The 16,170-nt window shown below is 50.3% G+C and overlaps 1 protein-coding gene across 1 annotated transcript in view; it reads right to left on the minus strand.

Moving 5' to 3' along the window:
- Positions 1–16,170, minus strand: part of EP400 (E1A binding protein p400) — a 111,277-nt gene that overhangs the window by 40,238 nt on the left and 54,869 nt on the right. The window contains exons 17-27 of the mRNA XM_040251573.1: positions 13,144–13,280; positions 11,955–12,124; positions 11,472–11,646; positions 11,253–11,389; positions 10,521–10,707; positions 7,799–7,965; positions 6,140–6,309; positions 5,064–5,306; positions 3,083–3,247; positions 1,658–1,813; positions 323–417 (exon numbers count right to left, since the gene is read on the minus strand). Coding sequence (XP_040107507.1) covers positions 323–417; positions 1,658–1,813; positions 3,083–3,247; positions 5,064–5,306; positions 6,140–6,309; positions 7,799–7,965; positions 10,521–10,707; positions 11,253–11,389; positions 11,472–11,646; positions 11,955–12,124; positions 13,144–13,280 — 1,802 coding nt within the window. The remainder of the gene's footprint in view (positions 1–322; positions 418–1,657; positions 1,814–3,082; positions 3,248–5,063; positions 5,307–6,139; positions 6,310–7,798; positions 7,966–10,520; positions 10,708–11,252; positions 11,390–11,471; positions 11,647–11,954; positions 12,125–13,143; positions 13,281–16,170) is intronic.

Consider the following 16,170-nt stretch of genomic DNA (forward strand, 5'->3'; position numbering starts at 1 on the left):
GGTAATTTTTACAATCCTAAAGCCTATTGGATTAGAAAAAGTGTTTTTATTTCTCTAATTCAATGGGACACTGTGTTTTTGATGGCATGCCTGGAGAATCCCAGGGACAGGGGAGCCTGGTGGGCTGCCGTCTATGGGGTCTCACAGAGTCGGACACGACTGAAGTGACTTAGCGGCAACAGAAGCAGCAAACAGATAAACGCCTCACAGAGGCAGTGATATATTAATATCACAACCCTCTCCCATGACGAGCAGCTTCTGAGAAGGACTTTCGTGTGTGCAGGGGTGCCACGATGCTGCACTGGGGTCTGTTGCACCATACCTGGGTGGGGCCAGCGACAGGAGAAGCTGGTTTGGAGGCCGCTCCGGGTTCTCCTGCGGCCAGGGGACTGACTGCCACTCGACCAGGCACACCCACTACAAATGGAAAAACAAAGGGCTGGCACACAAAACTACTGGCATGCCCTCTAGAGGCCCTCCTTCACTGACATGGTTCTTGGAGCATCCTGGCTTTCACAACCACATTTCTAGAATATGTCAACTCAAGTCTAAATCATTCAGAACCAACAGTGAGGCACTGCTGCTCTCTGGCCATGATCTGAAGTGAATGTCAGGGTCTGACTCCTTGCCAAGAGCCCTGTGTGCACCTCAAACCTCCCCACCATCCCGCTGAGCAGCAGCCACATGGGCCCTACACTCTGCTGTCCTTGACATCTCGGCAGCATCAACCCTGCGTGCCCTGGACAGAGGGATGCCAGGGCCCAGGACAGTCTGCTCCCATCAGCCAAGCCATGTTGCCTGTCTTGACAGAGACTTCTCCACAAGGACTGTGAAGGGGGTGGCTGAGGTCAGTCGTCAGTTCTCAGTGAAGGATCTGCTTGCAGGGAGCAAGAGGAAGGGTTGAGATGACTAGAACCCAGTGGCTGGACTGGTGTCAGGTTGGGAGTCTCGGGCCTCACAGAACAGGACTGAGCACCCTCTGGGGAGAGAAAACCTGAAGTATGAAGCCAACCAAATACAAGCAGAACTGCAAGTGGCCCAGCTGGACACAGAGCAGTGAGCAGGACCCTCCAGCACCCACCCCAGCAGCAGAGCCCTGACAGAGATGGCTGTAGTGACCAAGGGTTCTAGCTGTGAGAGGTCCTTGCCACCTCCTCACATCAACCTGAAAAGTGCCCAGGTGCAATGGGTGGGCTCCCCAGCAAGCACTGCAGGCGGGTGGGTATGTCTGAAGCAAGGGACCCTGGCAGGAAGCAGGCTGTGGGGGTGCTGGAAGGAGCACTGGCCAGCTGGCAGGAACAACCCTGTTCTGTTACCTGACCGAGGGAAATTCTAGCACGTTCCCTAAATGTATTTGTAACACGAACAAGCAAAATTTCTCATGATTCCAAGTCTCTTGTTAGAGCAAAATCAAAACAAAAAGTCTTAAGGTGAGTGACGGCTGGTTGTATTCAACCAGGACCTTTGGGAACAAAAGAAAAAAAAAACGTAGCAGACATGTGCTGTCTGTGGAAATCAGAGGCAGCCACAAACAGGACTGTCGGGTTCTGGGGCCTTACAGAACCCATCAACATCCTCCATCTGCCTCAGAAGCAAAAAGAATTGGTAAGTGCTTTCAAAGCCAAGTATCCCCCCAGCTCACAGCACTCCACTCTACCTGGCGGGGTCACAGGCGTGGGGCTTGGGCCACTGGCTGGAGGCTTGCTTCCCAGGGCATTCAGGGCCCCCGCCTGAGACACGGTTTGCATCACCACGGGGCCAGGAGGGCGCAGGTAGGACTGCCCAGGTGCCGACACAATCTGGAGCACACTGCCTGCAAGCAAAGGGCACGGGTCAGTCACGAGGTGCCTGTGCGTTCCATCCCCCAGCCACACCCACTTCCAAAGGTATAGAATGAGGTGAGAAACCAAAAATCCAGAATCAAATTTACTCCAATGAGGCAACACAAAGTTCAGTTTGCTAGAGAAAGATGGAACTACTTCATTCACAATGAATGAAAACTCTGAGGATCAAAGACACTTGGCTTAATGTCAAGAAAAACTTCTGCAACTCCTTACAACGCCAGATTTCAGGCAGCGAGGCAGGTTCCCACTCACTGTCTGCTCCAAGCCTGAGCCATCATACAGGTGGCGGGGGGAGGGGGGCGGGGCGGGGGGGGGGCCGGTTCCTGCCCCTAGATCACACATGGGTGCGTGCCAGCTAGACAAGCTGGATGAAGAAATATCAAAAATCTCTGTGGCTCTATAACCACTGTTTAAGAAACCTGCCATTTTCAGCCTCTGTGTGATTTAGTCCTGAAGTGCTCTACTCTGGAATTATACTCTACAAATACTAGAGTGCCAGAGTGCCCCAGAAATTCTTAAGAGATGGCCTCACCCTTCTGGTCAAAAAACTGGAGAAATACGGAGTAACCCAAATGACATCTTTTTTTTTTTTTGCTGCAGGCTTCCTGGGGGCCTCCACTCTGCTAACATGTGACCCTGGTGTCCACATGAACACCCCAGACTGGGCTGACAACTGAACTGTCCACCCCGACAGGAGTCATGAACACCATGTCTGGGGAGGCTGCTTGGGGAGGTGGCCAGATCCCACCTCTGGGAGCTCTGGCCAAGTCACTGAGGATGAATTTTAACATCCCACTCAAACTGCATCCCCTCGTTTCCTCCAAGAAGCAGTTATTGCAGGAACATACTGCTCTCAACCAGAGGCAGTCTGGAAGTTTTAAAGTCTGTACATAAAAAAAAAAAAAAAAATTTCTCCTATGTAAATTGCTAGTCTGTTAGAGTTTTGAGGGCAATTTACCTCACACTAAAGTCTGAAAGGAGCAATTATTTCTGTTTTGATTTTTAGAATAGGAAACTGTATTCAAAAATTTTTTTAATTACTATCCTCTATGTAATATGGACCAAGGGCCAGGCCACTGGGTGATTTACCAAGTCACCTCCCTCATCTTTAGAACACCTACAAGCTGAGACTCATTTAGGCCAAGTGAAGTACCTGCGCTAAAGGGGCCAGAATCACAGTTGCAGGGGGGCGCCCCAGTCAAGCCCCTATTGGGCCACCACCCATCAGAGAGCCTTACCTTGGAGCTGTAGGGGCTGGCCGGCCGTGAGCTGCCGGAGCTGGCTGTGCGACAAGGTGAACTTGTTGCCTTGGAACTGCAGTGTCACGGGGGTCTCTGGTTGGGCGACTCGGCTCGGCGGGCCTGCGAGGGAAGCCAGTTGGGCTATTTTGACCACCTCCCCACCTGCAGAGATGCAGACGAAACGGGAATGAACATTCTGCTATGCTGACAATCACTTGTCACAGAGAATGACCGTCTGTAGCAAACTAAAGTGTCACAGGAACGTTCATTAAGTATTGCTTTCTAACACTTTCAGAAGATATTTTAATAGAAAAGAAAAAACAATTAGAATTAACACCAGGTTTTAATGGTCAACTTACTTAATCCTAACAGGTAGAAATTTTAGAGTATCAGATATTAATAATTAACCAAACCATTCAGGAATGTTTTACTTTTCTTTCCAAACAAGAAAAAGTAGCAAACATCAAAAGTAGCAGAAATATACTGGCCATACACTTTGAAACTCTAATATCAACCTCTTCCTTTCAGAATACTTTTAAAATGTGAGAAAGTACATATCCAATTTAGCTCACAGAGACAAATGAGATTTTATCACTACAGATATAAAATACAGAACTAGCTTTAATTATACCCATAATCTTTTCAAAATTTGGCAATGTATTTAAGTACATAAATACATCACACTTTATGATACAATATTCACACTAATTTGAACTAGATAGTAGAATTCGGTCTATAATTCTAACTGAAAAAACGCAAAATTTAACACTGCTTAAATTCTTTCAAACAGAACTCAGATGAGATCATATATACCTAACTCAAAATGATACTACCTTCAAGCTGGAATTGAGCAACAGCTTCAAAGGTTTCTTTAAACCCAATGGTTGATATTCGAGTCTAAATGCTCCTCCCATGAAAATTCATGCCAGAATTATTAGTGATACTATAAAAAGAATCGTTAGCCAAAGACTAGAAAAACACCCAAGGATATGTTGCCCACAGAAACCGTAAACAAGGGAGGGGAAATGGAAAAGGAGACGCAGAGATCTGTGCATAGAAACATGACTCTTCCATGAGCTCCCCTCAGTCCAGAAGTGGAGGCGCCAGAGTGAAAGGTGGCCTGGCCCCTCACACTCCCCTAAGCACGGCTCCTACAATACACCCCTCGGGACTACTACCTCAGGCCAAAAACACCCACAAAACACATGTAAGGGGCTCTCCTGCCCTGGGCAATGAACCAGGATTAGTGCTCTTCATCTGCTGGCATGAAAGAGAGGCGTGACACAAGAGAAAACTAACTTAACTCAGGGTCTCCTCGTGACCCTACTTCCCTGTCTTTCCAGAGAAGCCTCAACATAGCTTGTTGTGCCAACAAATAAGGCGCTCCAGGTGGTATCTGAGAAATGGTGTAGCCCAGATAGTTCTGTCAGTATATTTCCAACTGCAGCATGGACAGAGGTAGTAGGCTAATCACACTGGTCACAATAAAAAGCTCTATTTAAAAATGTCAGTGATCTACTGCAAAACATCTCACTTAAGTAATAACTCACTACAGCTTCAAATCTGGGGGTAAGCCAAGAGACTAGCAGGAAGTGGGAGTGCAGTTCACAGGCTTTCCTTCCCCTGCAATTTGCTCTCTGAGGGGCCCCTGGAGGCTGGCAGGACGAGCCCAAGACTTACTAAGGAGAAGTGCTAGCCTCAGCCACCAAGGCGGAGCACAAGCCTAGGAGGGAAGCAGAGCTGATGGACGGGGCCAGGAGAAAGGACAGAGAGAGGACAAGACCCTGGACCTTGGCCCCGAGTGGGGCCTCCCTCTGTAAGCCAAGGGCTAGAAAGGACAGTGTGGCGAAAGGCAGCACTGGACACAGGGTCAGGGAGACGAAGGGAGCGGACAGCAAGGCTCTTCACACGCCGCTCATCTGAATACAACGTCCTTGTGCAAAGAGGTGGCAGACCAGGGAGAGGCAAGGCCACTTACTCGGCAGGCGCGCCTGGGCCTGCGAGGTGAGCACCAGCCCCTGAGGCAGCGCACTCTGCCCGGCCGGGTGCGAGGGGGCCTGGGGCTGGGGCTGGGGTGGGCCCGGGGCGGAGGCCGGGACAGTGGTCTGAGCCCGCAGTTTCGCAGGATGGGCTGGGCTAGGTGCTGTGCTGAAGGTCGAGGTAGGCTGGTGTCTCGGAGCACCGGTGGAGGCCTGAGAGGTCTGAAACGGGGCTGCTGCCGCTGCAATTGATAAGGTTGGTTTGTGCAAAGCTGTTAGAGGTTCTTCATACAATGCAGTATTAAATCCGAATTTTACAGAAATAAAACAAACAGTATTTCTTTCACACCATCTCTCAAATGAGAAGCCCTCCCTAAAAGGGGGGCGGGATGGCCTATGGGATGAGAAAAATCTAATATTTTATATGTTGTTAACTATTTTCACTTCACGTTCACCACCCTGCTACATGGTATGTTTCTGGAGTAAACGGAGTGTCAAAAGTCGGCCCTTCAGATGTATCAGTGAGAGCCATGTTCTCACCACACGAGAAGGTAGGCAGCACTGGCCGCCCTGCTTCCCAAAGAGCTCTTACAACAAGCTGCTCTGGCATTTACAAAGATCTCAGAAAACCACTGGTCGTGACCCCATGGATAACGGTTACAAGACTACCTATTACCTTTCCTGCCGTTTAACCCTATCCTTCTTCACAGTAACAAGCAGGTTATGTTGAAGTGGTGGCACTGAACACAAGAGCAGACTTCCTGAGAAGTTTCTTAAATGACTTTGACGTGTATTTCCCGACATAAAAGAGAACGTTTCTGCTGAGGTACATCTTCACCATCACATCAACAGTGACTCAACTAAGAATGTAAAGTCTTATACAATTCAAAGACATGAAAAAAACTAAAACTCATGTAAGAACTACATGTGGTCTCCTGGGAAAGCCAGAGTGGACAGTTCCACTCCTGCTCAGAGGAGTGGTCACACATCCCCAATGGGGCCAGGGAAAGTGTGAGAGGAATTTCTTCCACAAAAACCCTTTGTGACCCAGAGCACAGCCCCCCGAGAGGCATACCTTTTGCATCCGGATTTGCAGAGAATGTGGCAATGGGTGGCCGTCCTCGAACATGGCCCTGTGGTGTGGCCGTGGCTGTGGCAGGGGTGGCCGTCCGGGGTGGGTGTGTGTTGGGGAAAGCCACGGTGCGGCCCTCAGGCTTCTGGCCGTACTGCACAGGCTGGAACAACCTGGACGCCCATGTGCACGGGCAGGGAGACGTGGACACTGCTGAGATGCGAAGGCAGGGGCCCCTAGACAGGTGCTGGGGACCCAGGGCCACCTGAGGGCAGAGGGCTTCCCACCCCAGGGGCAGTTTAAATAGGGAGATTTCTAAATACAGTATTAAGCAGCAGTCACTCACCAAGGACAGGCAAAAGGGTGCTTAGTACACAAAAGTGGTACCTCTACCCCTGCAATACTTAGGCAACATTCAGGAGTGAGTGTGATGGCAATTTTTAGGTTTCCATGAATGTGAACTAGAAAAATTATATCTAACACAAAGTCCATTAGACTACTCTTTTGATTAAGAGTCAAGCAGAGTGAAAAGTCAACGTGCACAATTAGGTAACAAGAAACAGCAGAAATGATAAAGGCACCTCATAGGTGCCAGTGGGGAAAGCTGTAAAGGGAGAGCCACAACACAGCTTCCCTGTCTGACTTCATCACAAAGCAACGTGCTCTTCATGTTTCTTTCACCTAGAAACCATAATGGCAGGAATTTTGTATTTCCAAAACCCCTGTGTAATGCAACAGGTGGAGACAGCCAGCAGAAGCAACTAAATGAGGCTGCAACAGCCCAGAGAGGACTTTGGCTTCACTGCCCCGGCTTTGTATTTGACTGAGGGCTGCAGGGCTCCTGTGAGTGCAGGCAAGGAAGCTGAGGGGAGGGCGGTCTGATGCAGGTCATCAAGTAAGTCACATTAAAAAAAGGCAGTAAGAACAGGCTGCCAACTGCAGAGCTGGCCCGTTTCTCCCTAAATCACCAACCTGCTTTTTCCTGTTTCTGACTGGTGCCCAGAATTTTGCATACATCCAACTCATGGATTTCGCCTACCTCAAGTCATTTGTGTTTTGAGTTCACCATCTAGGGTGCCTGCTCATCTAGTCTCAGGGCACCTGCAAGATGTCCCTTTTTACCCCTGATGCTGTAGCTGGATGGAGCCTCTGCCAGACCTCAGGGCCCCACCCCCACCGCACTCAGGGACCCCAATCCCACCCCCACAGTGCCCCCTCTGCCCTCCTACTCTGATGGCCCCCACTAGAGCCTGCACCAGGTTACAGGCGGTCTGACTGCCCCGTCTCTGACCGCCTCACCACGGAGAGCCCTCCCAAAGCCCAGTGCTTCTCCAAAATGATGAAAGGGCTACTCTTCAGGCAGCCGAGTGGCCACACTGGCCTATCCACACTTGCTGTTTATCCCAGAAACCAAGCACACCTGGGCATTTCAAGGAGAAGCAGGTAACCAGATTAGATGATTAGCCTTTCTCTTCACAAGCTATAGCCCAAGTTCTCGTGTGGAACTCAAACTCAGTCATCTCAGTTCTCCCTGAGAGGCCAGGGTCTGTTTCAGCAGGAGGAAGAGGGGATGTCACCCGGACCCCACGACCCACAGCCAGCCAAGACCCAGTCAGAGGCAGCTGGTGAGCAGGAAGCGCCACTCCACACCACGCCACACACCTGCTGGGCTTCAGTCTGACGGCCGCAGGCCTGCTTGACGGCAGCGGCGCAGTGAACAGCTCCTCAAAGAGTTTCCGCGTCACCTTCTTCTTACCCAGCAGTTCTGCCTCATGGCGAGTCATTTTATTTTCTAAGCCAAGAAGATCAAATATAGAAAGGTCTGTTTCCTAGGGAAAAAATAAAACAATTTTGCTGCATGAGGCAGGAAAAAAAATAACTGACTAGGAATCAAAGTGGATTCCAAACTGGGAAGGACAGGCCCTTACTGGCCATCTTCCCAAGAGACGCCCTGCGGGACTCGGTATGCTCGGTTCCCTTTTTTTTTTTTTTATGTGGACCATTTTTAGTCTTTAATGAATTTGTTACAATATTGCTTCTGTTTTATGTTCTGGATTTTTGGCCATGAAGCACGTGAGATCTTAGCTCCTGATCAAGGACTGAACTCACAGTCCCTACTTTAGAAGGTAAAATCTTGACCACTGGACCACAGTCAAGTCCCAAGTTCCCCATCATTAACATGGGAGTGATGGCATGTGGTCATCCCGAGAGGCAGTGGGAAAGAAGAGAGCGGCACTTAGAGACAGAATAGACTCAGCAGAGGAGAGGAACAAGCCTGGGAAAAGCTGGTCTAAGCAGACGGAGATGCTCGGTCTTGTCAAGGCGGGGCTGGAAAGAGGCCCCAGTGTCCTGGTGCGGGTGCTGTGGGCATGTGGCATGTCGTTGTGTCCAGAACCCTGGGGCAGCTTGCTCCACCTGCTCTTCTCTTGGGACTTTCTCACTCCCACCAGGATGGCGGGAATCAAAGGTGGGAGACAGCAGGTGTGGGCAAGGAAGTGGAGACATGAAAGCCCTCATCCCCTCACACATGGATGGGGATGGGAAACTGAGCAACTACTGTGGGAAATAGTCTGGCAACTCATCTAAAGGTTAAACATGGACTCAACACATGACCCCATAATTTTTCACCTGTCACCCATGTGCCCACGAGAAGAGAGCCCCACACCCACACAAAACTTGTACATGAATGTGCACTCACTGCCTAAAAGAGTGTAAACCACCCAAGTGTCCATCAGCTCGTGGACAGATGGACATAATGTGGTCCATCCAGACAACAGAGGAGAGAGATTATGACGCATAATGCAACATGGACGAACTCTGAAAACACTACACTCAGTGAAGTAAGCCCCTGACGCGAAATGTTTGGACCAGATGAATCCACAGGTCCAGACACAGGTGGGTAGCGGGCAGGGGGCGGAGAATGGGAGTAACAGTGTGTGTGGATTTTCTTTGAGGCAATGAAATGTTCTAGCATTAGTTGCGATGCTTGCACAATTCTATGAATAGACTAAAACCAACAAACTGTACATTTCAGACCAGTGAGCTTTATGGCAGTGTGTTATCTCAACTAAGCTGTTTTGAAAATGAAAACACAACATAAAGACTTCCATTCATGAAACATTTCCCCACCCAAGCAGTATCTTCAGATAACCTGCTTCTGATTCATCTTTATTCCTCATGGCTCAGGTTTTCTCTAACTCAACAAAGGACACATTCCTACATTAAGAGTAGTGATCAGTGGCAGCACGACATCCCTCACACTAACTCACCATCAACTGCTCACCAACTGGCCCCTTCTTCAGACCGTCGTGTACATTAACTGACTCCTCACAAGTGCCTGGTGTGGTGAGGAGATCGAGGCCAACTGAGGACCCAAGACCGCACCCCTGACGAGGCAGAGCCGGGACCTCCATCCGTAACGACCTGGCCCCAGGGTCACATGCTAAACCTGCACAAGTCTATCCAGGCCACAGGGCTGTTCCCATTCCTTAGTGTCTGTGAGACCTGATCCCTGGTCCTCTGGGGTAGAGGCAGCAAAGGGGAACTCAGACACCAGCCTGCCAGTGGCCTGGCTGGTCAGGGCAAGCTCTCAGTCTCCTGTGTGGAAGCCAGAGTAGGAATGCCGACCCCGAGGGCACAGCCCCACCCCACTGAGACCCGTAAGCTCAGCACACTTGTGCTAGGAATCACCTGACCTAACCCAATCTGTTCTGTTTTAAAACTTGGGGTTTTCAAAAACTTTCATTACCCCCAAATTCAAACACAGAAAGGTATACAGCTATAATTTTTTTGGTTAAAAACAACCAAATTTCCCCACCTAGGGATAGTTGTGTGTGCATGGTTAGTTGCTAGCGGTATCCAACTCCTTCCGAACCCCAGGGGCTGTAGTCTGCTGGGCTCCTCTGTCCATGGGATTCTCCAAGCAAGAACATCGGAGTGGATTGTCATGTGCTCCTCCACAGGCTCTTCCCAACCCAGGGATCAAACCCACGCTGGACTGTTTACCACTGTGCCACCTGGGAAGCCCTAGGTATAGCTACTAATATTTTCATAAAAAGACCTGGGTCCCCACCCCCAAATACACCTATGAAAACACCCCAAGGGTCCTGCAGTTCTAAGTCCCGCTCTCCTTCACATACTCTGCTGTGCTCACGAGCCAAGAGCCAGGGAGGAAAACCCTCAAAGCATCCTTCACATCGTGGGCTCGCCCCTTGGGTCCATTCCAAAGCAGGTTCTCGGTCCAGGGCAAGGCCCATCACAAACGCCCCTTGATGTTGCCCAGCATCCGGCAATGCAGAGCACAGGACACAAGTTAGTGGACACTGATGTCCAGAAGCTCCTGGAACAGAGCTCAGTGGAGACCCCTCTGGCGCCCTCTCTGTACCTTCCAGAAGTCTCTGTCAAGCGCCTTCAGGACGAGCGAGGCAGAGCGGTACTGCAGCGGCCCTGCCGTGTAGGAGGACTCCGGGAGCCGGGGTGCCACCAGCCCAGGGTGGTTGCAGATCCGCTGCAGCCTCAGGAGGATGCTCAGCACATCCACAAAGTGCCCACTCTTCAGCGCTTCCTGGGTCCTGCGCACATGCGGGAAGAGATAGGAGCGTTGCCAGGGCGCGAGCACATGCCAGCCGGGCTTCTCCCCATCTGCTGTCCCCACTCTTATGAATGCACAGCTGGTGCATCCCCTTGACCTGGTGAGTAAATCTGCCACATGCCAACCCACCTCCACAAGGTTGTGGTTCTGAGACTGGCTCATTGCCCCATGAGAGAGGACGGGAGGCCAGAGAGCCAGGGCATGGGTTAGACGTGGGGGCACTCTCCATGGCATGCCCCCAAAGAGCAACAGGGCAGGCGTCCCAAAGAGCTCAGGGGTCTGTCTGGGTCGGGGAAGGAATGCCCTGACTCCACACGAGTCCTCTCACACTGGTGCAATGCTGCGCTCCTCCTGGGCCAGCTATGAGCAGAGCCTCTGACAGGACCAGGGAGGAGACAGGACTGTTGAGTCTGAGAGGAGCGGGGCCTCCAGCTCCAGGCACCCACCTCCTGAAAAGGAGCCTTCTGAGAGACCAGAGGGGGCCCTGCTCCATGCGGCAGAGAGGGTGGTGGGGCGTGCACTCACCCTGGCTGCAGGATGACATCCTCGTACAAGGCCTTCTGTCGATTGGAGAGGCGGCACTTGAGGACATGCTCATATTTCTTCGTCAGCTGCTTCTCTACGTCTCTCTTAGTTCTCCGCAAAATGAAGGGCTGTGTCACCTGAAAAGAAAGAGCTCTCCATTGTTTCCTTTCCAAAAATGGTGTCACAGGCACGCGATGTCGGGGGCTCACGGGCGCGTACCCGGTGCAGCCGGATGACCACTTTGTGGTAGTAGTCCTGGTTCTCCTCGTTGGGGGCCTTCAGGGGGAAGTGCAGGTAGGGCCTGGAGATGCCGGGGATGAGGAAGTGCACCATGGTCCACAGCTCCAGGAAGGTGTTGTGCAGGGGTGCGTCGATGAGGAGCAGGCGCTGCTGGCTGCGTACAGGCGGAGAGACGACTCAGGCTGGGCACAGAATTGCTCTCTCTGACAATGCTCAAGGAGAGGGACAGTGATCCTCTAGAGCCCGCACACACATGTGCGCGTGTGCACACACAAATTAAGTCAATGAACTGAATTAGGCAAGAGCCTTGGGTCTCCTCAGCCCTCAAGGGCTGGGACAGAGGTGAGGGGGAGTCTTTGCAGCTGAAAGGCCATTTGGGGGTCTGCAATGCCCTATGGTTCCTCCAAAGAACCTTTACATCAGCAACACAGAGCACAGGGCACGTGGCAGGGGCAGTCAGACCTCTGCAGGGTGAACACGGCCTCCCAGTGCCTCTCGGTCATGCCCTTCACGCGCTGCATCTCATCGATGACCAGGCACTTCCAGCGCACCCGCGTGAAGGACGCGAAGCCCTTGAAGAACTGCTTGTAGGATGTGATGCAGATGTTGAAGCTGTTGGGCTCCGTCCACCCCTGTAGCACACAAGCCAGGCCTCACCACCTCCTCAGCGCAAGCCGCCTGGAGGACTCACCACCCACTTACCCTGTCCCCATCACCGTCACTCCACCCTTTTTTCTTAATAATTTGCTGCCACCACATAGAAAATGGCTGTTTATATTTTTAGGATCTTTTTTCTCTAGGAGGCTGAAGCCCTCATGTGGACAAATTATGAAACTACTTTGGGCGCATTAACAATTGCTTTTGGAAAATATATTAGCATGCAGTGTCCTGAAGTGGGGCTTGTTTTCATGGTATATAATCTTAATAAGGGAAACATATATTCAGAAGCTGACAGGAAACATGAATAGCTATGTTGCAACTGATTACATTTAAGGTTTTAAAGAGCAATAACCAGAGATCGTAAAAATAAAAAAGAAAAAGCCAAGAAGAGACACCTCAGAGAAAACACACGTTTTTAGTAACTACTACTCAACACAGTAGAGTTTAACTATAAGCCAAATTTTTCTTTTCAATGAATAACTGTGATCTGGAACATTTACTTAGAATCTAGTACTAGAACATACTGGGCAGAAAATAGATACAAGTCCAAATCTATTTCAGAAGCTCTTCTGTTTGTCACAAATACTCCTTATAAACACGTCCATGGGAATTATTTATGGATTTATAATTCAGAACCCAGGATGCATCACAATTTCTCATTTCTGCCTGTGATAACCAACAGATCTATGGTTTAAAAGGATGGCAGCCCCTCCAGAGACCACCTGGGCTCTGCGGGGGGCCGGGGGGGAGCCTCTTCACTTCTGGGAGGTAAGCATGAACCCTGTAGGGAACCCCTGCAGGCCAGTTTACTGAGTATGGTCTGTTGCTTCCAGGGGCTCCAAGTCCAGACAACTACAAGGTCTGGGGTCTCGCAAATGAGTGATTTACAATAATTACACTAACAAGCATATGCTAATACTTTGAAGTTTGCTTTCTGTAGAAGTTAAGATACTTTTCTGTTTCATTCTTTTTCACGTTTAAAATAACATACCTGTCTCTTTGCCTTGAGTTCTCTATGGCTGCCAACATACAAGAGCGTTTTGAGCCCCGGACACCAACGCTTCAACTCGAGCTCCCACTTGAGTATGTTGCAGCTCCTCACCACGACAAGGTGAGGGCCCCAGTTGCCTACAAAGGAGACAGAAGTTTCCTCTGTAACAAAAGCCGTGTGTCCAGTCCAGGCGTCCAGCATTGTGCCTGGCGAGCAGGTGTGCAGGGGAGTCCAGGCACGACTAGAGCAGGCATCACTGGGGCCGGAGGGCTGTCCTCCGTCCTCCCTACAGAGCAGGACAACATGCTGCGTCTCCACTCCCAGCACCGCCACAGGGCACACTTCACAGAGGTGCTGAACAAGTAAGTGCCCGGTAAAATGAGAATTTATTCAAAACCATGGACCACTAATGTAAGGAGCGGGAAGAACCCGCATCTACACAAAATGATGCTCAGGAAGGAAGAAACCTCAGGCAGGAGCCCCGAGCCCAGCACTTGCCAAGCCCCCCTACCCAGCATGGCCCGCTGCCACCCCCACACAGTGGGCACTGGTCCAACACTCATGCTCATGACGGTTGCCAACTGCTGATCAGAACACACCCAAACCATCCCAACCCATCCCAAACCACAGTGTCAATCTCATTCTCCAGAAAAGTAAGGTTGTTTAAATTACTACAGTAATACATACATAAATTTCAACTCCTGTGCTTTAAAATAAACCTAAACCAAGTTAAAAATTAGGAACGGCAGACTTGGAAAAAATATCTATAACGCACACCTCTGTAGTCATAACAGCTCATATGCAAAGCGTTATACTGATCCTTAAAAAGAATCATCCAAATGGAAGAAAATATATGCACACAACATGACTGACAAAGGGTTAACATCCAAAACATATGAACAGTTCACAGAACTCAATACCAAGAAAACAAACACCTCAATCAAAAAATGCGCATAAGACCTAAACAGAGATTCCTCTGAAAAAGACACACAAATAGCCAACAGAAACTTGAAAATATGCTCAGCACTGCTCACTAAAGAAGGTGGTGAGTTTATGAGCAATTTTAATTGTGTGAACTTATCAGAACCCCCACGCTCAAACTCTCTTGGAGCTACCCCACTACTCTTGAGGAAGTGGTGAACAGTTTTATGGTTACTCAATGATGAGCCCAAGGACACTGGGTCCCCTGGGGTGAAGGCAGACAGGGGAGCCACATCCAAGGTGAGCCATCCTCGGTCTGTCCCGTCCCGAAGTGGAGCAGGCAGCAGAGGTTCACCCACCCACCCTTCAGAGCCCGCTAAGACCTGCCAAGCACCTGCCTCGCCTCCAACTTGTCAAGCTTCCCAGTAGCTGGACCTTCAGTCTGCTTCCAGAACCAAGGTGCCCGAGTGACTCCTCCAACACTAGCAGTAACACAAACCTCTAAGGAGGAAGACCAAGGCCCCACCCGGCCAGCAGACGGGCCTTCCTGGCTCCGTACGCTCCAGCCACCACACCAGCCTCAATACTGCCCCGTGGACACATCAGCAACTCTTTCAGCCTCTGCACCCACCACCCCACCTCCCCAAGCCCTGCACTCAGGTGGCCACAGCATTCTCAGGCCTTTGCTCAAAGACCTTGCGAGGTACAAAGTACACAAAGCCAATAAGCTGCATCCTTATTCACTGTGCCTGCCGCGGGCCTCCTGAGTGGGGGGCGCTTTGTTTGGTTCATAGCTGCACCCCCTGTGACTACAACAGTACCTGGAATGGGGTAGGTATTAGGTAAGCACCTACAGAATGAATAACTGAGTCACTTGTTTGTTCAATTAATGAAATAAAATCCCCTATTTTAGGAAGTATATGTTGCTTCCAATTTCACGCTATTATAAATAAGAAACATTTTTTTTCAACTAAACAAGACAGGAGACACAGTAGCTTTTCTATCTTGAGATAATTAAAGCCAATTTTAAAGTACTACACTGAACACTTTGTGGTACTGGGTCAAAAACAAACATATTAACACAAGAAGAAAAGGTCACGAAGTTGATTCACTTGTATTAAATGTAAGCTTTCAAAACTAAGGGCAAGGCAGAGTTATTCACTGAAGACGCTAAGGTAACTGTGTCAGAATCCGGACGGGCCACAAACTACTCCTGCGCTGAAGGAACCTCTATCGAGCAACTCAGGATGTCAACTCTTCTAGCTCAATTGTTCCTTCCTGCCTCTAAAGGGCTTGACACAGAGAAGAAGGGTCCCTGGGAGTTGACTAAGTGCTGGAACATCCATGAGCTTCTGTTGCCCTCCATCACTCCACCCTAGGTGCCAGCAGACCCTTCCTTTGGGAGAGGAAGCCCACAAGCCACCGTCCTGGTTAGAGACATGGGCACAGACTCATTTGTAGCCCTGCGGGCACGGAGGGTGGTGAACAGTGTCAAGCTGAACTTCCGGGTGAGTTCAAAGAGCCAAGGGCAGAGGAAGTGGACATTTAGGGTAGAGGGCACAGCCTCCTGTGGGGGCAGCGGACACCCCGACCCTCTGTTGCTGTGCAGATGCCAAACCCTCACAGGGCTCCAGGCTACTCCCATGGAACCCTTCTAGGAAAGAAGCCCTGTGGGTGGCAGGATCCAGCAGAGAGACAGAAGGGCAGTGCTAGTGATCTTACCAGGAGGGCCGCTCCCCAATCAGCCCAGGGGTGGACTGCAGGGAGCGCCCAGCCGAAAGGATTCATGCCAACAAGCAGCAGCATAGAGGCCCTGCTGCCTGTTCTGCCATCCACACTGGTGGGCAGCAGAACCCTGGAAGTCACAAAGCCTCAGTCATAGCAGGCTGGATCTGATATTACATTAGACTTAGAGAACTTGTGAGTTACTTGATGTAGTATCTACTGTGAACGAGAGTTTTGTTGGCTCCAGAGATGAGTGCTTCTAGGCCCTGTCCTGGAGCAGAAACAAAGGAACAGAGAAAAAAGGCCTCCCCACCCCCACCCTCAAGCTAGATGTCCCACTCACGCTTCAGTCTCAGCAAACACAAACTATTTGAACAATGA

The sequence above is a fragment of the Oryx dammah genome, unplaced genomic scaffold, assembly GCF_014754425.2.
Source record: "Oryx dammah isolate SB20612 unplaced genomic scaffold, SCBI_Odam_1.1 HiC_scaffold_12, whole genome shotgun sequence".
Taxonomy (NCBI): Eukaryota; Metazoa; Chordata; class Mammalia; order Artiodactyla; family Bovidae; genus Oryx; species Oryx dammah.